Source organism: Zosterops lateralis (genome assembly GCF_965231275.1).
Source record: "Zosterops lateralis genome assembly, chromosome: 3".
Classification (NCBI taxonomy): domain Eukaryota; kingdom Metazoa; phylum Chordata; class Aves; order Passeriformes; family Zosteropidae; genus Zosterops; species Zosterops lateralis.
In genome coordinates, this window is record NC_139764.1 from 55,318,564 (window position 1) to 55,341,212 (window position 22,649).

General features: G+C 37.0%; 1 protein-coding gene across 16 annotated transcripts in view; it reads left to right on the top strand.

The window, feature by feature from the left end:
• The window catches only part of SYNE1 (spectrin repeat containing nuclear envelope protein 1), a 280,640-nt gene that overhangs the window by 239,420 nt on the left and 18,571 nt on the right, over window positions 1–22,649 (top strand). For 14 of the 16 annotated variants that reach the window (XM_083856114.1, XM_083856125.1, XM_083856128.1 and 11 more), the window contains 10 exons: window positions 893–1,018; window positions 1,763–1,918; window positions 3,842–4,000; window positions 4,734–4,900; window positions 11,346–11,508; window positions 15,165–15,352; window positions 17,034–17,184; window positions 20,379–20,561; window positions 20,967–21,104; window positions 21,841–22,032. In XM_083856114.1, the coding sequence (XP_083712240.1) occupies window positions 893–1,018; window positions 1,763–1,918; window positions 3,842–4,000; window positions 4,734–4,900; window positions 11,346–11,508; window positions 15,165–15,352; window positions 17,034–17,184; window positions 20,379–20,561; window positions 20,967–21,104; window positions 21,841–22,032 (1,623 nt within the window). Of the gene's footprint in view, window positions 1–892; window positions 1,019–1,762; window positions 1,919–2,906; window positions 3,005–3,841; window positions 4,001–4,733; window positions 4,901–11,345; window positions 11,509–11,651; window positions 11,712–15,164; window positions 15,353–17,033; window positions 17,185–20,378; window positions 20,562–20,966; window positions 21,105–21,840; window positions 22,033–22,649 lie in introns of those variants that run through there. The other 2 variants (XM_083856120.1, XM_083856119.1) reach the window with 2 other exon arrangements.

Below are 22,649 nucleotides of genomic sequence, written 5' to 3' on the forward strand. Positions count from 1 at the left end.
TGAAGAACTGCAGCCCATAGGAAGAGCTCATGGAAAGGTTCATGGAGGATTTTCTCCCATGGGGGGGACCCCATCCTGGAGCAGGGGGAGAGCGTTAAGAACATCACAGGCTATTGTCATGCAAGGTCATATTATTTAATATAGGCTAACTCGTCATCAAGATGATCATGAAATACTGGCAGAGACTGGGAAAAAAGGAAGGAGAGAAATACAGAGGCAGTGCTAGAAGGAGAATATCTTGAAACAAAAGACTTAGTTTCAACACATATTCTGTGTTTTCTGGTATCACACAACTGGCATTCTTTGAGGGCTGACTGGCTTATTAAAGATCTTTTTGTTTTAATATAAAGCTTTAGGAAGCAGGTGAGACAGGTAAAACCATACTGTTACTTGATCAGGTTTGCTTGCATTGAACACATTAAAAATTTTGGAAAGTGTACAAACACTAAAGCAGGGTGTAGCTGCTAGAATCCTGATTTAAAGAAGATACTACTAGTACTTCGGTCTGCCCTGAATTTGCAGTTTCTCCAACCGCTTTTTTTTTTTTTTTTTACAGGGATTAATGCACCTGAATGAAGCTCTTTTCAAAGAATAGTGGTGTGTTTAATACAGGCATTCAAGAAAGGAAGTGGAAAATTAATTTTGTCAGGGAGACACTTCGCTGAAAGGATGTAGTTGAATCTAGACAGAATTTTAATAACAGAAGATCTTGTGTATTTCTATTAACAGAGACCTACACAAAAAATTCTACACATTTCCACACATGACTCAAGCTCTGAGACTTTTAGTATTATTTAGAGGGAGTTTTCAGGGCATGTTATTTTTAGGCAAATCAGCTGACTTAGGTATAACACAGATCAGAACTGAAGTCTAATAAATGTTCTGCTTTCAGGACTGGGAAAAATGTGAAAAGGGCATAGGAGACTCCCTGGAGAAGCTAAGATCATTCAAAAAAAAGCTTTCTCAGCCATTGCCAGATCACCATGACGAGTTGCATGCAGAGCAGATTCGTTGCAAGGTAAAACACTTCTCTGTGGATTGTTATCTCGTCTTTGCCTGCCTTTGTGCAGTAACCTCTTCTGTTGTTAACTGGGTTTATATTACTGACCATGCAAACCAGTCAGCCATCTCTATGACAAGAAACTATCCATGTAACATATGGGGACCATAATACCAGAGTGAACTCACCATAATGCAAATCCTTCAGGGTAAATAAAGATCTGATCAAAGTGATACCAGACCGGGGTCTTAAAAATACTGTAGAAAGGCTTTATTTTGATGTGTTTTTATTACAGAAATTCTAAACTCAAATTTAAACTCATGGTATCTAAAATTCTGGTTTAGTGCTTTTTGTTTGAGATGAAATGACTGTGGGGGGATTTTAGACAACACTTTTAGGCTATATTATTTGCATTTCAGAAGTGAATTACAAGCTTGGAAATATTTTCAATACAGAGAAATCCAAACCAGTACTTGAACTTCCCAGACACATTTGAATTTTGGACAGTTGAGTAGTATCTTAGTTTGCAACTTCTTATTACAAGGCTGATGTTTCATTCTCTACTGGGGAGTTAATACCATCATAACTCTGAAAATATTAATACATTTGGGGTTAATGTTTTCTTTTTCTTTGAAACAGTCTGCTTGACATGGTGGGTCTGCTCAGATGCGACTTAAATCAGCGGATAACACTGCTTGTCTGTTTCATTAAATTTTTATTTGTTAGCAATCTGGTCCTATTTTCTTGTGTTCTTCTTTCAAGGAGTTAGAGAATGCTGTTGAAGGCTGGACAGATGACCTTGCACACCTCTCCCTGCTGAAGGAGTCCCTGTCTGTATACATCAGCGCAGACGATATCTCAATCCTGAGTGAGCGGATAGAGCTCCTGCACAGGCAGTGGGAGGAGCTGTGCCACCAGGCAAGTACAGCACTGAGCACTGATGGGAGTGAAAAAGTATTGGGAGAAAAACTGAATCCAAGTGGCAACTTTTAGAAAACATTGATAAAGACATACCTATACTCAAAAGTGAATTCTTTCTGAGTCAGGGGAAACATTCATTGACACATTCCTTTAATTACTTCTAGTGCTTCTAGATTTCTTAAACTTTGTAATGTCTGCGCGGTCGTATTTAAACAGCCTTGAAAAATCAACAAAAGAGTCACACTGTGAGTGAGCTCTGGGACTTGGCATGGCTGGCTGGGAGAAAACAGAAACGATACTGTTACACTTTGCTTTGGTGGAAGACCTGTGCTCAGAAAGGATGTCCCTCCCCGCTCAACATTGCCCTATTGTACCTTCAGTTCTGCTGATAACTTCTCCTTCTTCAGACCTCAGTGTCTGCATTTCTTTTTGTCTGTGGGTGCCTTGCATGCCTGCAAAATGAACTGAGGAGTATTGTTTCATTTTTTCAGATGTATCATGCTATTAGTATGCTTCTGGCCTCTGATTTGCACTCCAGGTAGCAGAGTCTTCCTTATCCTGCTTTACATTTTCCTGATGTCGTTTCTGTGGTTCAGTACAGATTGCAGTCCTGATCTGCTGGGGCTAACTTGAAATAGTTGCCTCATGTAAAGTACCTGTGAAGGCTTCAAAACCCCCCCAAAGTAGAAGAAATACTTCACAGAACTTCTTATGAGCTAGTTACATTTGAATGAGCAAATGTAGATACATCTAAATTATGATTCAGTCACTTGTATGAATGAATTACAAGTCAATCTCTTGTATGTTTATGGTAAAAGAAGGAGACAAATAAAGAAGTATTATCTTAGTTTTGAGCATGTTGAGTGTTTCAGGATGCAACCCTTTGTTGATCTGCCGCTTATTTCCGGAAAGCTGTCATCAAGTTCAGAACCACAAAAAGGAAATGAGAGATCACGTGTATGCCCCTGTTCAAGCTAATACAGTAGTTAAAAAGCACATCACTTTAATTTGTGAAAGAGCTTCATCTTTTCAGCTGAAATCATGATACAAAGTCGAAATAACCCAGATCACGGTGGGGAGGAAGTAAGTAGTTGTACCGGTGTCTGAAACTGGAGAGATTACTTTGCTGCTTAGTGTCTGCTGCTATTTTGATTTTAGTGTCCATCTTGGTCTGCCCCTGCAGTCTGAGATGGTACCACAGTTACAGCTATTTCTTAAGCATAGTGATGTTTTCCTTCCTTCTGTGTTAACTGCAGCATTTGCTTGCTTGATGTGTCCTGCCTAATCTTTCCTGTCAGGGCACACCTCTCTCAAGGTGTCATGCCTATACACAGGAAATAGGCATCTATGAAATTAGTGTATTGCAACTCAAGTGAAAAATTACTTCTGCAAAATACAGTGTATCTTAGATTTAGCTTTGTATTAATGTGCTCATGCACAAATGGCACAGACTTTTGGACTTTGGCGTCTACTACATTTGTATCTTTTTTTTTAATGCTTTGGTGAAGCATTTTTCTTTTTAATTTAATCTCTTAGACTAAAAATAAGCTAATATATTTTATAAAATTTTATAAGTGAGCGAGAATTGTAATAAAATACAATTTTTATCTTCTAATGAAAACTTTGAGTTAGAGACGTTATGAAATAAGATCCTGACAGACTGCTGAGCTTAACGCTTGGGTGCCTGTTTGTGTGCATAGGATGTAGCTAACAGGAAATCTGAGATCAGCGCCTACCCCTGAACTTACAGGCAGTCTCACAAATATTTGCTGTACAACTCCAGTTTGTTTCAATGGCAACTAAGTGGCTGCAACACTTTGTCAAGGCTAGAGGAATTCACATTGAAGTACCAAATGTTTTAAGCATGAATTAAATGGATTTGCTATTTCAGTTTCATTTACTCTTTGCAAATGGTTTAAGGTCTCCTTGCGTCAACAACAAGTTAGTGAGAGACTGAATGAGTGGGCTGTCTTCAGTGAGAGGAACAAGGAGCTCTGTGAATGGCTGACACAAATGGAAAGCAAGGTGTCTCAAAATGGTGACATCCTCATAGAAGAAATGATTGAGAAACTTAAAAAGGTATAGTCTACACTTGCATACTCTTAACTGTTTATTTGTGAATTCGCTGAAATTAAGGTTTTACCTTACCCTGATGTGTTCTGTTGTTTGTGTTCTCTCACTATGCAGCATTTTTCTGTCTTTCCACTGGAATTCCTAGAATAGATATTGAAATGCTTTCAGCTCTATTATTGCCTCTCCAGTGACTCATAACTTTTTCTGGTTTCTTACCCGAAGAAGACCCCAACCACTTTGGTGGCCTTACTTAGAAATATCTTCCTGGTATAGTTTACAAGGTCCTATCTTGAGATAGGGCCTCCCAGAATACCAGAAAATTAAGTAAATGCAAAGTCAGAGGCATCTGAATCTTTACTAAGTGTCCAGTCAAAGTTGCCTGTAATAAGATAAATTTTAGCGTATTTATAGAAGTCATTGTAATTTGGGTTGTTTTGGGTAGGTTTTTTTTCATTCTTCTGGTAGTTGTTTTTATTTATCCATCAAAGAAATAATAGGTTTTCACTCCACCGTGCCAATCAACTAAAAAAACAACATTCACTTGTATTTTTGCACCATTCCTTTAGTAGTGTAGTAGTGTAGAGTATATTTAGAATATATATTAGAATATATAGAGAATATATATATAGTATGTGTATATATATAAAAATAAATAAATGTATATTTAGATACATAAATATATAAATAAATGTATATTTAGAATAAGTACCCTCTCTTCTGATTGCTCGTTACTGTCTAGGATTATCAAGAGGAAATTGCTGTCACCCAGAAGAGCAAAATCCAGCTTCAGCAAATGGGAGAGAGACTTGCTAGAGCCAGCCATGAGAGTAAGGCATCAGAAATTGAGTACAAACTTGGCAAGATCAATGACAGGTGGCAGCATCTTCTAGATCTTATTGCAGCCAGGTAAGACAGTTGTTTTGTTTCTAAGTTTTAAGTGGGACAGATTAATATGCTGGATGTCATGCATTTAAAATCCGTTGTTATCTGCCTTTTCATCATAAATTCTAAAATAAGCTTATTCTTAACCATCAACACATTTCTGTGAAATTCATTTTACTGTTTTACTTTATTTACTTTACTTTTACTCAAGAAGAGTCATTTAAAAGCTTCATTATAATACTATGGTGATGGTGGCGGGTTAACAGCTGGACTTAACAGTTCTGTGTTTCTACAGTATAGGATCAGTTGCAATCAGATTTAGTGAGCCTTGCTCTAGTAACATCTTACTTTACATGGTGCTTAAAACTGGATGCAAGTGTAGTTTTTCTAAAAATTTCTTGACAGAGGAATCAAAGCAGTACTTTTGTAGTTTTGGATTTCAAGAAGAGCAGGTCTAAAACTAAGTGTTAATTTTTCTGTGAGATTCTTTTTTTCATGTATGGAGAAGAGTAACGGCACGTAGATGTATACACACAGGGCTTAATGACACTTTTTATTCAAGATGAAAAGTATAACAGCAATTTTTAGAACTTAAAAAAATACAGGATTATTGTTTGATATGTAAAGAAAATTATTTATTTGTTTTAGCTGTGCTACAGCCTTCCTTCCATTATCAACAATAATTTTCTCACAGTTTTGCACTTCATGAATTACATAAATAGCTCATGTATTTTATAATTTAGGATTTTGTATCGTTCTTGGGTGGGGAGAAAAAAGATGCAATATTATACATTTAAACCCTCTCATTCTATTATCATTAAGTGTCAAGCCCTAGTTCTAAACTAATGTATGTAAAATATTATTTACTTTTATTTCCAGATCATTTCAACTTACCCTTCTCAACAGGCATGCTCAAAATTATTGTATGCAATTAAACATAACTCTTTACATTCCAGTGCTCACTAAGTGAAAAAAAAAACTCTGCAGATTTGCTGAAGTTTGGAAATAAATTGTGGAAAGGTTTGATGCTGGGCTATGAGAATTTTGGTAGTTCAGCTGTATCTTAGGCTGGAAGTCATAAAAACCCAAGCTGTTGATTAACGTATGCAAAAAATGCTTGTCTTGATGTCTGATTATCAGTGGACAAAAGGGTTGACCTCCCCCAACATAATTTTTTCTAAGGCTCCTGAGGCCCTTTAGAATATGTTCTTATAAATTGGCATGTGTTTCTGTTATGATAGTTTGGAATTTGGAGTGTATCATATAACATAATTTTGGCTTCATTCAGCTAGTAAAGGCAGATTAGTTGTCCTGGTATTGAGAATAAAATACATCTTTTCAAATCCTGGATGCCTGACAGTATTAATAAATTATTAGAGCCTGCAGACTTCTCTGCAATGCTACAGTAATCTCTTGCCTGGGGCATTTTTCTTAGTGGTTTGTTTCCTACAGCTGTGAAGTAATAGAAAGTGCTGTGTAAAAATGCTCTAGTAATGTATTATGGTAATACATATCCAGTCTGAATCTTTACCTGTCAATTTTATACTGTGTGGTGAAACTTCTCCAGTCATCTGTAAAAGCATCTTTCTTTATCAATTCTGTTCCCTTATCCTTTCTCTCAATTGCTCCTCTGTTCAGAGGAGGTCTGTAACTACAGAAATGACAGCTGCAGAATTGTGTCTGTATCAGAGACTTGCATTTTTTCCCTTCTAGAACCTTGTAATCCTTTCAGATGAATTTTTCTGTCATGTCAGCCTCATGAAAAAAGTTGCCATTGTTTACAGCCAGGAAACAGTGTTATTGCTGCAACTGCTCAGGCTTTGCAAAGAAGATTTTGTATGTGTTTTCATCCTTTCCCCTACCACTCCCAGTCCACATTCCTAGAGATCAAATCTGGCACATGTTGATGAATGCAGGTTTTATTTAGAAACATGACCACTTGTCACCATCCAGTGTCATGTTATCAAGCAACGGCTGGTAACATTTGTTTGGCGTGAAACATTTTCTGTACAGTACTACCCAGCAAAGTGTGTGTCCCTTTTCCCCCGCCTGCCAAAAGAACAGTGTTTGCAGGCTTTGGGAGTGGAAGTTCTTCTTTTTAATACTGGAAAATTTCATGGTTGTGGTGGAAGACTTGCATGCTGTGAGGATGGCGGAGGACAACAGTGTGGATTCAGACCTCCCAGACTGTAACTGTGATATCACAAGGCAGGCAGCTATTTTTGTTTGCTTTTGATTGATACTATTCTTTCTGAAGTCTTGGCTTGCTGCAAAACTAACTGAAATATCGTTATGTAGAAATCAGTACTATAGCTAGAAATTACTGTTTTCTGCTCAGTTGAGAAACAGTTGACATTGATAACAGCATACTTTGTTTTACAGCTAGTACTTTTGGATCCTGGAATAATTTTTCCATAGTGTTGGAGACTTTGAACTAGTAAAATCTCTTAGCTGTCTGAGAGAAACTGTGGACTGATTTTATTGCTGTTTTCAAATATGAGAGCATGCACACACATGAGAATAAACAGACTGTATCTGTCTGCTTGACATTTGTGTCATCAAAGGGGCATGACTACAAGCAAAAGGCAGAGAAGGAAAGAAGCTGTAAAGAAAGTATTTCAGACTTAACTTAGCAAAGCCTGTCTTTCCTGTTCATATTAATGACTGTTTTGTAACTGCATGTAATACTTGAACTCAGCCTACATCACCTTGGATTTTTGATTCAGCTTCTCTTTTTCCCTTTTCTCATTATCTTTTCTATAAATTTAGCTGTTGTTCAGAATTCTAGAAATTCAGTCTTCAAAAGAGCAAACTGATTGCAGTAGTAAATATAACTGGCTTTACTGATGTCCTACTACGCAGTAGTACTGTGCTTTGGAAAACAAATACTTTTTTACTCATAAAAAGATTATGTTTTAGCTGATCTTTTCAAAGCTGATTTTAATAGTTCAACATTTGTCACTTTTTCAGTGTTCCTTTAAACTTTGTCTACTGTTCCAAGTAGGTATTTTTTAAAGAAACACCTTTTGTGCTTTCCGGTGTCTACTGTGCAGACTTTGCCAACATGCTCTTACTGAGTTTTTTATGTTGCTTTTAAAGTTTAATATTAGTAAGCAGCTGTCTAAATGACTAATGCAGTCGTTATGACTTCTATATGATGCATTTTTCTGTACTTACAGGGTTGTTCCTGTTTAGATTTAAGTGGAATCTAAGACTTCTTCTTTAGGACTAGTTGAATTAAATATATCTGTGAATAGTTTTAGCTCCAAGTTGTTTTTCCACTGTCTTTGTCCAATGTAGAATAATAGACATTATTAATATACAATCTAAAGTTATTGCTTTCTTGGGGAAATTGAGGCACATTAATTGGAACATGAAAACATGAGTATCATAAGCTCATTCAAATTGTTAGATGATTTTTTATCAGTGACCATGAAAACAATTGAATTCTGCTGTATTTTCCTTTCTGGGAATTCAAATATTTGTGCATGTAACAAGACTAGGGTGTGTGTTTTATGATAAACAACCTTCAAACCATCTTTGTCATGGTTCCAATCCTTCGATTCCAGTGCAGAGCTTTTACTATGAAGGAGAAAAGTTATCTCAAGTCTTTCACAGTAACACGGGCAGTTACTGTGCTGCCTAGTGCTGCAACAAAAGCATGAAATGATCATTGGAATCATTAGCATTTTAAACATGATTTTGCAAGTGAAATCTCAAAACATCAAAAATACACTTGGCAAGGGATCTCACCTACCTGATTTAGAATTTGACCTTTGTCTCTTAAGCAGAGCTTTTAGAGCATAGGCAACCTTGCTTTCTGAAATTCAGAAGGAAAACTCTCAGACATGTTGGATGGCATCTATTCTTTGATCGCAGATATATTTCCAGTGTAGCCGGAGGCACAACACTACTGCAGTTCAGTAAAAAAAAAATAATCTCAGCAGACCCAAATAAGCACTTGTTTATTTGTTTCTATTTGTACCATGGGCAAGAAACCTGTTATGTTTAACTCAGTACAAAATAATAAGAACAGTGTTAAGGGTAGATGTAGTGGGGGGACAGGAAGGAAGCTGCAGGGTTTAGGTTTTGTTGGAGTGTTCTTTTAGTATGTCACGCTGTTTTTGTTTCTCTCTCTGAAGTAATTTAGATCATTTGACTTGGAATAGTGGTAGCTGGCCCAGACTATGTTTTATGCTCTGTCAGGGTTGTACTCCTGTGCAGTTTGCCTGAGGCAGAGGGCACTTTCTGAATGATGGCCCATTTATAGTTGTTGCAGGCAAAATGTAGATGAAATCCAGCACAGAAAGTAGAGTACTACACAGTTGCAAACAAAAAAATCCTGGTCCACAGCTTGGTCTTGCAGATGATCCAGTGACATTGCTTCTCCACAGGGATGATATGACTCATTGTTCCCTTTCCCACTCCAGCACGCCTGCAAAAGATCAGTAGCATCGAGCCTTGAAAATACAAGCAGAAAATGGGCAGGATTTCATTTCTTTTAAATTATGTCAGAGGTGGAAAAGCTGTATGAAAGCTGGAAAAGGGTGATAACCAGCCTTCTTGATTATCCTACAAACAAGTTTCAATTGTTTGAAACCCACAAAACATTGTATGTAGAACCACAGCTGACAGGGAGATGGTGCCCTCAGTGGATGTTCTCCTGCCGTCTCCCCAAGCCTAAAAATATAGCTGTGTTATGAGATAGCCTCAGGATGAGGACTGTGGCAGTCTTTCAGTATAAGTGTATTGACTTCCATCCCATTGTAGACAGATTTTCAGATTGCCCAGATTTTTTTTCCAGTTAGCAGGTGGGGGTTTTTTACAGATCAAAATCCTTCAGCTGTTGGTGATGAGACTCTGGCAAGGAAGCTGTATGTGAACTGTTCTTAAAGGGTTTCAGCAATAAAGAACCACGGTTTAACCATCTGTGAGCTGAAGAGAGGGTTATAAAGAGAAGAAAATTGGAATGATTTAACTCTTTTTTTCGAAGATGACAGTTATATCTCTGTGACTTTCTTAATGGTCAGCTGCAACTTCTGCTTTCAATATGGAAACACTTGATAAATTTACTGGTTAGTATTGTGAGAAAAAATGCAAATTGCTTAATTTGAATTATAGGATAGTCAGGTGGCATTTTGTTTCTTTAACAAATCTGGGAATCTTGTATTTTTCAACCCAACTTATTCAGTCTGCTCCCAGCTGCACTCATCTTTTAAACCTTTCTGGTATTGAAGCACTTAAGTAGAAGACCAATAGGAGCATAAAAGGGAACATTACTCAAGATTGTCTTTGGTACCACACAAACAGGGAAAAAGAGAGAACTTAAGAAAAGATTCAGAATCCACTAATAATGTATGTTATGAAACATGGGGGTAGGAGGGAGAGAATTACTGAAGGATGATTTTTCAGTTCAAACAGATTGAAGGAAAAATTATTAAGATAGGATGAAAGTTCAGTTGAATTTATTCACTCTCTAAGCTTAATGCTCTTTTGATTGAAAAAATAAAACAAAAACAAACAAACAAACAAAAAAAAAAAAAAAAAAAAAAAAAAAAAAAAAAAAAAAAAAAAAAAAACCCAATCAAACAGAATTCTATTTAGTTTTACCTGGTCATTGGTCTTCCAGGGTCAGGATTCCAAGAAAATTACTAATTAGAAATCATTATGCAATTCCATTCCAACTTCTTCTGTTTAAACCTGAAATAGTCCAATAATACTAATGTAAAGCAGCCCTTGGGATTCAAGATTTCCCCTCCACGTTCTGAGCTGGACTTCTTGCTCTGAAACTTATTTATTCAAAGACAAGTCTTCATCCTGGAACTGGTTGCCCAGAGAGGTTGCCCAGATGGTGCCCCATCCCTAGGAATGTTCAAGGTCAGTTGGATGGGGCTCTGAACAACCTGATCCTAGTTGAAGGTGTCCCTGCTCATTGCAGAGCAGGTGGACTAGATGACTTTTAAAGATCCTTTCCAATTCAAATCTTCTGTGTTACTTAGTTCAGTGTTTTCATGGGTGTGAAAAAGGCCTGTTCACCCAGTGGACTCTCCCATCTCCCATGGATAAGTTATTTGTACTCTAAGAAGAACAGTTATCATCTATTAGTCAAATACACAACTAAACTACTTATATTGTTGAGGGGGTTTGATGTGTGTGAGCTCATAAAAAAAAAAAAAAAAAAAACCAAAAAAAAACCAAAAAAAAAACCAGAAAACTTTTCTTAACAAATATTAAAATTAACTGATCATGGTGCAGAAGCTTTGAAAATGTTGTGTGGCATTAGTAAGGACTCAATTTTTCTTAACCAGGACTCTATGCACATATAATATACTTCTGTTACATAATAAAGGAAGACTTTACAACAGAACTCGCCATCTAAGTGAGGTTACTCTGAAAACTTCCTGAAACGCATGCTGTGAAAATTTTTATTTGGGGTGTACTTAATACTGCCATTTCTTTCTCTTTGCAGGGTAAAGAAGTTGAAGGAAACCCTTGTTGCAATGCAGCAGTTGGATAAAAACATGAGTAGTCTGAGATCTTGGCTTGCCCACATTGAGTCAGAGCTGTCCAAACCTATCGTCTATGAAACTTGTGACTCTGAGGAGATACAAAGGAAGCTAAATGAGCAGCAGGTAAAATACAACACAATTACCAGGTGACATGGGGAGAGCCAAAGTAGAGTGGCCTTGGGCTGCCCATACCCAGTTCACTTGAGAGGGCATGAGGCTAAATGCTTAAATATCAAGGCAAGTGGTACTTACTGTGTCACTTATAGAGCCTTCTGCTGGCCTTGACATCGAATTCACCAGGAGCTGATTGACATTTCCAAGAAAGGTAAGGCACTAAGAGATATAACCTGAATGAGTTACTGCAGTTGTTTTCCTTTGGGGCTTGTGGTTTTTGTTTGTTTGAATTGTCTGTTCCCAGAGGCAAAACTGACACTTATTTGACCTTGCAAATTTTGCAGATGCTTGAAAATTACTATTTTTAGCAACCTTTCTAACTCAGTTTTATTTTGCAGCTTGTTTGAGAGTCACTTTGCACGTGAAGATGCATGAGCTATACATGTGAAGTTAAAAATATTACAATTCTTACTTTATGCAGTGCTAGATTAAAATATGTAGAAAAACATGAAGTCAGCCAGTTTTTGGCATTGAAACTAATGTTACTTCTAAGATGATTTACTGTACTTTCTCCTTCCTGTTACACTTCACTGCCCAGTGCAGTTTTCCCTAGAAGCACATTGCTGGAGAGAACAGTTGTCTTTTGTGTTCCTGCTGGTTATTTTTTGGCAAAAATACTTTTCTGTTTCCCACTGGAGATGACTTAGATGTTCTCCTGGACATCTCCAGAGGAGAAAGAAATATGTGGGAAGAGAAAAGACAAAATATTTTATAGATAATTTATGAAGAGTACAAACGGGCATTTTGCTCCTTTAAGCTGAGGGTAGAACTGAGACCCAAGAACTCCCTCAGAGATTTTGCCAGCTCCTCAACTGATTTGCTACTTCTCTGTTCAGAATTGCTTATTAATATTTTATATGGAATTTACATAGGGATAATAATTTATAACACAGAAGTGTCACTAATTGTGTTTGCGAGACAATAAAGTGCTGGGAAGGGCTAAACATTGCTATCAACAAAGCAGGCAGTTGAGATTATTTACAAGAATCCCTATGCAGGCATCCTATAGTTTGTTATAGCCACTTCTTAGGGGATTTATTTTGGGCACAGAGACTGGTATATCTCTGCCTTCCACTGTTTCCTTGTGATGACAGCATGCAGTGATATTCTGTAGAAGAGAGAGTGGTTTAATTTGAACTCTAAAGGGCAGAAGTAGAGATTAATCTTATCATGGGAGGATGCTGTAGTTGGAAACATGGTGATGATTTGATATGATAATGATACAAGACATGGTTGTTATAATAACAATAATTTTAAAAACCCACCCACTTTCAATGCGTGGCAACCAGTATTTTTATTAGTGGGAGGTTATATCAGTATCCACCACACCTCAGAAGGCTACCTTCTCAAATACTTTGTTCCCTGTCTCTTCTGTTAGTGACTTTTTATTCTATTCCATGTTTGATCTTCCACAGAGGTCATGTTTTCTTCCCAGTTGTTCATATGCAAAATTAAGTTAAAAATATTATGTTGTGAAAGAGATTCTGTTTATGAAGCTCCATTATCTACTTCTCAGCATCTGCTTCAGCCAAACATCAGCTTTGCAGATTGCTGGTCTCTAGTGTAATTAAAAATGCAGTTGAATCTGGATATCCTGGGGAAAGTAGGGTAATTTCAATGCACTATTTTCCTGGGCTAATGAACTTTGTTTAAAGGATTACTTGTTTGGTTTTTTTCTCAATCTGCTACCTCTTGAAATGTGAAAAAATGATGTTTGCTTCTGGACAAATAAAGTAAAAAAAGAGGTTGTATATAGGTCACAGCAGTGCATAAAAGTGACACTCCTTTGTGAACTAACCTAAAGGCTTAATGTTCTCTAATAAGCATAGTAAATTTTAAAATCTGGGAAATAAATATTGGACTGTGAAGAAGAAATAGTCTGGACATTGCTTGTGGAAATGTTCTGTAGGTGGATAAAAAAAGTGTAATTCTTAGGAATGCTCAGGACCCACACTTCTCACTACTGCTTTACTCCAAAATGTTAGGAAGGAGATCGTGTTACCTGAACTTACTTAACCTCAAGTTTCATAGCTGTCTGGAGTGTGTGTTTCATAAAGTATGACATCTGATTATGGTATCCCTTCTGTAGCATTTCAGGGCAGATAAAAAGAAAAATAAGCACTTTGACATCACAATGAAAGTATTTTCGGGCAAGTAAAGTGAGAGGGCCATTGCTAAGGAATAAAAGATGATATTCCACTCTATGTTCTCAAGTAGATTTTTGCAAATTAACTTTCTAGTTGAGAAGATGAACTAGATTACTTCATTAAGTGAAACCCCAGTTATTACAAACAACCAAAAAAAAAGTTGATAAAGGCCCACCTTGCTCTATTTCCAGCTTCCTGGGGTTTTTAGACATTTAGATCTCATTTCCTGCTGGAAGACAGGAATCTGCCGGATCTCATTTCCTGTTGTGTTGCTAGCTGTAAGAAAAGTTCCTCTAGTTAGACCTTAAATACGTTTAAACACAGTGTATTGACACTGTATTTGCCTTTGCATGCCACAGTTTACTTCAAAAGTAGAATTATGGCGCAGTTTATCTCTATTCATCCTCAAGCTGCCACATTCTCCTACATAAACCTCCGCATCTCTGATTGTCCTGCTGGTTCCATTCTTCATCTGAATCAGAAATGAACCTAGTATTCTAGACGCATTATAGCACTTTTTGATGTAGTTACATTAGTATTTCTTTGTCACAATTGGAATTAGGTTGTCTTGGCTTTTTTTATTGTTCATACTGATTTTTCCATCTAATATTCTGATGATTTATTACAAATATAGACAAAAGTCAACCATTTTCTTTTCATTGCACTGATCAACAGCAGCAGCCAATTACTTGTGTGATTTGTCTTAACTTGAATCTGGGGATCAAAACTAAAGTGAAATATTAATTCTAGAGGAAACATTGTCATCAGTGTAGAACAAACCATTGAAACCAAGAAACCATCAGGAAAAATAATACTGATCGTGTACAATAAGTCCTAAGACAGTGTGAGTGCATTTTCTTTAGGTGTCTGGAATCTTCATTTTCCATTTGCAATGAAAATACTGTAGAACTGGAAACTTAAAGGAAGAAAAATCTCCTACTTGTGCATTGTTCAACATGTGCTGCTGCCAGTCCATGTCAAACGTGCCACTTTGGAGCTATCTCACCTGGGGAGCAGCATGTTCATGAAGGGTCCTCCACCAAACCCTTGCAGTACATAAGAATGTATTGCCTTGTCACACTTCTCTTACTAACTTCTGCTTTACATTCTCTGTGATAATGGGAAAGGGCTGAGAATAATTCTACCATTTATTGATGATGTTGATTAAACGTGTGTGAAAGATGCTCAGCTGAGCATGCAGAGCTCTGGCAGTTTGTCCCAGTTAATGGTTTGGTGTTCATATTCTCTGGGAGAGCTGTGCATGCTGCCAGGTTCTCCTGGCCTCATAGATAACATTGCATCACCACTTGCGTAGATGCACTCTCTTAATTGGTATTACTGGATGGTTTTCTTCTGTTTGCAAGCTTTTTTTCTTTTTTTAAGTAAGTGGAAGATAAGTACATTTGCATGGATGCCTGTTTTGCAATTTCTCTTAAGAACTAATCTCTTCACCTGCAGGACCTGCAGAGGGACATAGAGAAACACAGCACTGGTGTGGCATCTGTTCTCAATCTGTCTGAAGTACTTCTTCATGACTGTGATGCTTGTGCCACAGAAGCAGAGTGTGACTCTATCCAGCAGGCTACACGCAGTCTGGACAGAAGGTGGAGAAATATTTGTGCAATGTCAATGGAAAGGCGACTTAAGTAAGTCTAAAACACTTACAGATTAGTATTTCTTTCCACGGGCAGAAATACAGGATAGGATGTATATTATATGGTTGTAGTACTGAACAACAGAGTGTAAGGTTCAGAAAAAGGTCACACACTGAATAGAGGCCAACAGCTGCTATGCCTCTATGAAAAAAAAATGAAATTTTGGGTTGCACATGCCTTTATACAAAGTACAGATAAAAATCATCAAATTTCACTCATGAGCCCTTCAACAGAATGATTTGTTATTTCCCATGCTTTATAGATATGATGAGAGAGAAACTAGAGAAAGTTTAGATGATAGCAGTGACTACAAGAGATTTAGAAAATATTGCCTAAAAGGGAGGTTGTAACACTTAAATTTACACAAGAACTCCTGATATTGATGGGAAACTAGCCGTTGAATGGGTGGAATATTATTCCAGGTATTAGTGTTTATATGTAGCCAGTGTTCCTCAGCAGTTTCTCTTATGTCTGATTGTGTTCATTTCAAAGAATTTTAGAACTTACATGGAATTTCATGAGGACTTATATGGAATTTCTTCACCTGTCTCACCTTAGCAAATGAGGGTCACAGCACCAAGGATTCTTGGGTGTAGTTTGGGTAACTGCACACGCTTAGACCTAACATCATATCGAGAAGATTCATTGTTTTCTATTCCCACATAGGGTAGTTTGGTGATTTCAACAGCAATGATGATGTAGATTAATGGTGTAGGGCAATGCTATGTACTATGTGCTGACTTAGTAATGAGACATGTTTACAAATTTAAACTATTGTATTTAAGATATTTTCTTAAACTTTTTAAGTTATGAAGCTTATTTCTGTCACGTTTATACAGTAATATAAAAAGATCTAGGAAGAATTTGATGTTTCAAAATGCTAAATTGAATGTTTTATGATCTTTCATTTTGTGGGATATTCTTAATGTATTTAGTAAAGTTTTTTGTTTATCATATGGAAAACATTTATTGCTGTTAGATTACAATCTATAGCCATAGATTCATATATTTAAGTAATTTTATACGTTGCCATGGAAATTCTTGAATTGTATATATCTATAAGTTCTATGCTACAAGTTCTACTTAAAACTACATTTATAAGTTCTATCTTTGACATTGTCTTGGACATACATGGGCTTTCATAACTTTGTGTCCAACACATCAATTTAGAACTATTTTAAGTTAATGTGAAACTATGCATGGAACTCTATTTTACTTTTTTAGAATGTACACATTATGCTTTAGTGAATTTGTACTGATAAGTTAACTGAGGTATCAGTAGGATCTTTATTGTACTAGAAACAGTTACTTGTATTAAAGAGCAGCTTTACTGATGTCACTGGCAGTGCATTTTAGAAATTATTTAGCATGTGCTCAGCTTTTTAGAGCTCCTATACAAACTTAAAACTGTTTTTTACACTGATTCCAAAATAAGATGAATTAAAAAAAAAAAAAAAAAAAAAAAAAAAGCCTTGATCTTATTCTAGCTCAGTCTGGAATGAGCCAGCCTTCCCTGTGGTCTGTTTCTCAGTCTGGCTGGCTAAGTTACCTTATTAGTCAGCTATTGTCTGGTGCAGTGTTAGTTTGCTGTTGCAGATGACAGGTAAAAGTCCTGTAAAGTTCAACTGGCCATCAGACCAAGCATCCTCTAATTTTCCGTTATCTGTTGCAGAATTGAAGAGACCTGGCGGCTATGGCAAAAATTTTTGGATGACTACTCTAGATTTGAAGAGTGGCTCAAAGCCTCTGAGAGGACAGCTGCTTTCCCAAGCTCCTCTGGGGTACTTTACACTGTTGCTAAGGAAGAACTGAAGAAATTTGAGGTGATTTATAGTGGTTGAAATTCAATACCTACTGATCACATTGCAGCAGCCAGCTGATGTTCTTCCTTCCCGTAACCAAGTTACAGCAGAGATACTGTATTAATAAATTGGAGTTGATGATTTTGTAGCTGTCTTCAGTGGCAGGTTCCTAGGATAAAAAGTTAGTGGAATGTGGCAACTGGAAGTGCCTCCACTGTTTTTTTACCAAAGCTAGATTCCTCACCTTTTGTATTTCTGCAACTTGTAAATATGTCCAGTCAGTCGGTGTTCCAGAGCCTTCCTAAATCTCCCTTCAGCAAGTGCCTCTTCAAATACATGCTGCATGTTCTAGCTTTTGCTTTGATTTTATCCCTCCCCTGCTTTCCATAACTCTCTGAAAGTCAGCTCCCTGAAGTCTCTCGTATGATGCAGAATGTCCCCCCTTTGGGCCCTTATAAATGAAATTCATGTTCATGCAAATATTGTTATATGTCCACATGGTGTCCCCTGTGACTTAAAAAAGTTAAGTGTGCTTCAAAACTGACAAGCTGTACCTTTGGTCAGTGCTTAGGGGCTTGTTACATGACTCTCTTGTGTCTGCTGCGATGTGAGGGTTTGTCTCAGTTAAAAGGGATTGTAAACCTATGTGTGTAAAGCACACACTCACATTTCCTGGTGAGTCACAGAGGAAAATATTCTGCTTGGATTCATATTTGCAAAGAGTATGTCAAAATGGAAGAGAAGAAAGAGAACTAATTATTTAGGCAATTCTGTGAACAGTCAGACACTGAATAGTATTTGCTGTGAAGAAACGCAAATTTTATGTCTAAGCGCAGTTGGTACGTTTTAAATCAGAAACTTAAACTGTGAAGTGCTGTGTTCTACAATTGACATTCACATTTATGAGTGTACTGTCCAGGTTTTGGTTTTAGACAAACTTCATTATGGCAGACTTCATTATAGCCAGGTAAATTGCCATAGTATAGAAACATTTGCGTCCTGGACACACTCTGCCTCAGACTTCTTTCCTGTTGTTCTTTTATGTGGTGATCAGGATTTAAATCTCTTATTTAGTAAGTCTCTGTATAAGAAGCCATACCACAAGTATATTGACTCCTTGATTTCTACAGCTGAATTGATTTTGCCCGAAGTCTGTTTCATTGAACTTCAGCTGTTGTGGTGACCTTTCCTCTGCAGCAGACTAGTGGATTTTTTACTGTCTATAGAGTATCAGCAGGAGCAAGATGCAAAGAGAACAATGTAACCTCTCCAAAAGCCTCCTTTTCTTGTAGTTTGGTTCTTTCTCTTTTTTCCTTCTTTTTATTTTTCTTTTTCTCCTGAGCACCTGATTTATTTGCCTATCAAATAGCAGGAAGGCAATGTGGTATTCTAATCCAGTGGCATTCAGCAGCTTCACTGTGAATTCAGTATGAAGTTGGCCCCTTACAAATACTAACAGAAGCAGGTTTCTGCTTTAACTAGGCATTTTTTCTAGTTCTATTTTCTTCTCCAGATTTGCACTTTAATTAAAAAAAAAAAAAAACCACCAACAAATAACAAAAGGAGCTTATTAGACCATATAGGAACCTTTCCGTTCTTGAGCACAGAGGTCAGAGATGGCTCTCACTGACTTCACTGTACAAAACCAAACTCCTTCCTCACCAGTAGGTTATGGAGAAATGAAAGGAGGTTACAGGAACAAATGCAGCAGATGAATTCTTGTGTAGCTGACATGAAAAAATGGAAGGCAAATAAACAGCTGTTCTTTTGCTGGAGAAGGCTTGGTAACAGGTGAAACAACAACTGCACACTTCTAGATTTCATGATCCTAGTAAATACTGTCAGAATTGTTCCTCCAATATAGAAACAATTGTGCAATTATAAATTAATTCAGTTCTATGATCATTTCACCCTAACTGCAAGCACATTTGCTCCTTTTTGGTTGTCCTCTACCCAATTTGATGGCCATTAAATGAAGAGAATAATTTTGTTGAGAGGACTCTACAGAATTTGATCCTTTTTCCAAACCAGTTCCTTTCTTCTCTGGTATTATAGCAGAAATGTGCTTATCTCATTTTTAACTTTGAATGGTATGGTATGAAGTGTGTATCTTTTTATGCAGAAAACTCACGTGTTTAATTGAAATTTCTCTACAGAAGTATATTACCTATCCCACTTCTACAGTCCTTATTAACAGAGATGTCTAGTTTTGGAAGAGAATTGACTGTTTCATGGCATTGTGAGGAATATCAGACAGCAAGTTTGTAGAACTGCAGTGGGATCCAAACCCTACTTGTATTCAAAGGAGATCTGGTGTAATTTTGGTTTTTAGGTCTTCGTTTGATTGCTTTTCTATTTTGGTGATGTGAAAAGATAAAAACAAGTAGATTTTTGAAAAAATATTCTGTTGTTGTTTTCTTGGTGGTAGTAGTAGTAGTTATAGTAGTTTTAATTCAGTCATTTCTTTACAAGGTGCTTCCTCCAAGCTTCATGATTGCTAGCCACAGCATAAAAGTCTAAGTCACCTGTGCAGCTCAGCTGTGTCTCTTGCATCAAAAGCGCATGGTGCAAACATTTGCCTAGACATAAGTTGGCATGGATATTCATGACATTTTGTTTTCTGTGAATATTTTAAGACAAAACTTACTTGCACACCAGTACAGTAAATATAAAGAGATGTCTCTTTTAGTGTTGTGCTTCAGAGTAAACAGTTTCTCAAATCTTTTCAATGTTTGCATTTAGCAAATTCAGTATGTGAAAGGAAATCCAGTGAAGCCACAAGAATCTTGGATTTCTGTTCCTTTAAAAAAAAAAAAAAAGAGTTTCATGTTCATTGTTTGTACTTCTCAAATATAAAAGCATATAATTTTGCAGAATGAAGAGACTTTTTTTTGGTACTGATTTTACCTTTGTAATGGATATTCATGTTGCAATTTCTCATTCAGTGAACTGTATCAGTTTTATAAACTTTTTTGGGTATTTTGGAGGATTGATTTTTATTTTGGTTTTGGTTTTTTTTGTTTGTTTTACTTTTTTTAATCAGAAGGCAGCATCTCTATAGGGCAGCCCTCAGGAGATGTCTCCAGCTAGTGGAATTTATTGGCTTACATAAGTCAGATGCAGAAGAAAGGTCAAAATAAGGCAGGAGATCTATATATGTCTCCTGATTTCAGTAATTAAAATTCTGAAGGTGTCTTTTGTTCATACTGCTTTAGGCTTTCCAGAGACAAGTGCATGAAAGCCTGACTCAGCTGGAGCTGATCAACAAGCAGTATCGGCGCCTGGCACGGGAGAACCGCACAGACTCCGCTGGCAGCCTCAAACAGATGGTTCATGAAGGAAACCAGAGATGGGACAATTTACAAAAGAGAGTTACCTCTATCCTGCGCAGGCTAAAGGTATTTTTCCATTTTTAATTTTAATTTCCATTTCATTACGCTAGTTATGAATCAAGGGTACTTCAGCAGCTTTAAGTTTAATGCATTGTGCAGTGTTTTTGAGGGGATTTCTACCTTTGGAAGAGGAAGGAAGCTCATCAGTTCACTTAGTCCAAAGTAACCAAAATACAGGATGTAGGCAAATGCTTGGTGACATCAAACACCACTTTCCTCACAGAAGGTAACTAATTGCAGCTCTAGATGGTGTTACTTAAAAAGGAATCTTAGAAAGCATGTAGGGAGTGAAAGAAGAAGGTCAACTGAGTTTAAATTGGGTTTGATGAGGATGAAAGTAATTTCCCTACTGTTGCTGGGGGTTTTCATGTTTCTGTTCATTTCATACCACTCTTATTTTCCACCCTCCAGCATTTTATTGGGCAGCGGGAGGAGTTTGAAACAGCACGTGATAGCATCCTGGTATGGCTAACAGAGATGGACCTGCAGCTCACCAACATCGAGCATTTCTCAGAATGTGATGTCCAAGCAAAGATAAAGCAACTTAAGGTAAAGAATGACTGGGAAGTTAGAGAAGGAGGGATGAAAGAAAGGGGATAAAAGACCCCATGCATGGTGAGAAAAGAATTTTAAGAAACATTATGCAGAAATGCAGCCTAATATGGCTCCTTTACTTGCAGGCAGAGACTTCAGCCTCAAAAGTTATGAATTATGTCAGATTCAAATATTTACTTTTCTGCCAAAATAGAAGACCTTTGATCTGTAAAAAAATGTAAAAAGAAAAAACAGAGGTGATAGTGTAGTTTCCTTCATCAAAATAGGAAATGTTAATAAAAAATACTTATGTAAGATCTCTGTTATTGCTAATATCTAATAATTACTACATTTCTCAACCATTTCTGCATCACAAAATTCCTTCTCTGGAGAGAACAATACTAAATGTCACATTATCCAAAATTCCACTGTGCTAGGTTTAGCATCTGCGTTCATTCTAGACATTTGGTCATTGGCATGGCTTGTTTAGAGAAGAGCTTTCTTTCCAATTTCAACAAGTAAGGAATGAGATGGTAAACAATGAAGTATCACTGGTTTTGGCTTGAAAGACTGTGGAATGCTAAATTTAATTTAATTGCTCATTGTTGCTCATGACAAGAGTATTTGGCACAATCCCTGTTTGTTACCCACACCATTCTTTCTGTAAAACTCTTGAGACTTGCATCTTTATTTACCCAGATTGTTGTCATGTTGATTTTGTGGATAAAGCATGGGCTTTTCTTTTGCACAGGCTTTCCAGCAAGAAATTTCCCTGAATAACAGCAAAATTGAGCAGATAATTGTGCAAGGTGAGCAGCTCATTGAGAAAAGTGAGCCCCTGGATGCAGCTGTGATTGAAGAAGAACTAGACGAGCTGCGTCGTTACTGCCAAGAGGTCTTTGGGCGAGTGGAGCGCTATCACAAGAAACTTATCCGCCTTCCTGTGTGTATATTTACATATGTTTTTACTTGTTTGGTTCCTTGCCGTTTTACAAATGTGAGAATGAGGGAAGATGTTGAAATGAAACCTAAGCAACTTTCCAAAAGTCCTGTGGTTAAATTTTGTTGCAACCCTGAACATCTGCCTCCCTTCCATTATGTGCTATTTGTGTCCTGTTCAGAGTGCAAACTGACAAGATCTGGAATTTCTGTAAATCATAATGAAAATCCATGCAAATTGGAGATTCATAAAACTTTATCCATGGGAGTACTGTGGTACTGGTCGTAAGATCATCTCCCTGTACGGTCAGATAATTTGACTGGCAGCTAAGTGAGTGGGTTTTGTATAAAACACAATGATAAAATGATTTTTCTCATCAAAAGAGACAGAAATTTGTCTCCAGAATTGAATGCAAGCTCAAAAGTGGAAAACAAAAGGAGAAGGTGAAAGGAAAACAGTTTTTGGTAGCTCAAGTCCTGCTGAATGAAAGGAACAAAATCCAGAGGTTTCAAAATATGAAATAACATAGTGTGAGCAATTCTCATGATAAAGATCACTTATGCTTTCTATTAATTGATTTCACAGATTTTCCTAACTTAGTATTTGCATTGAAGTAACAT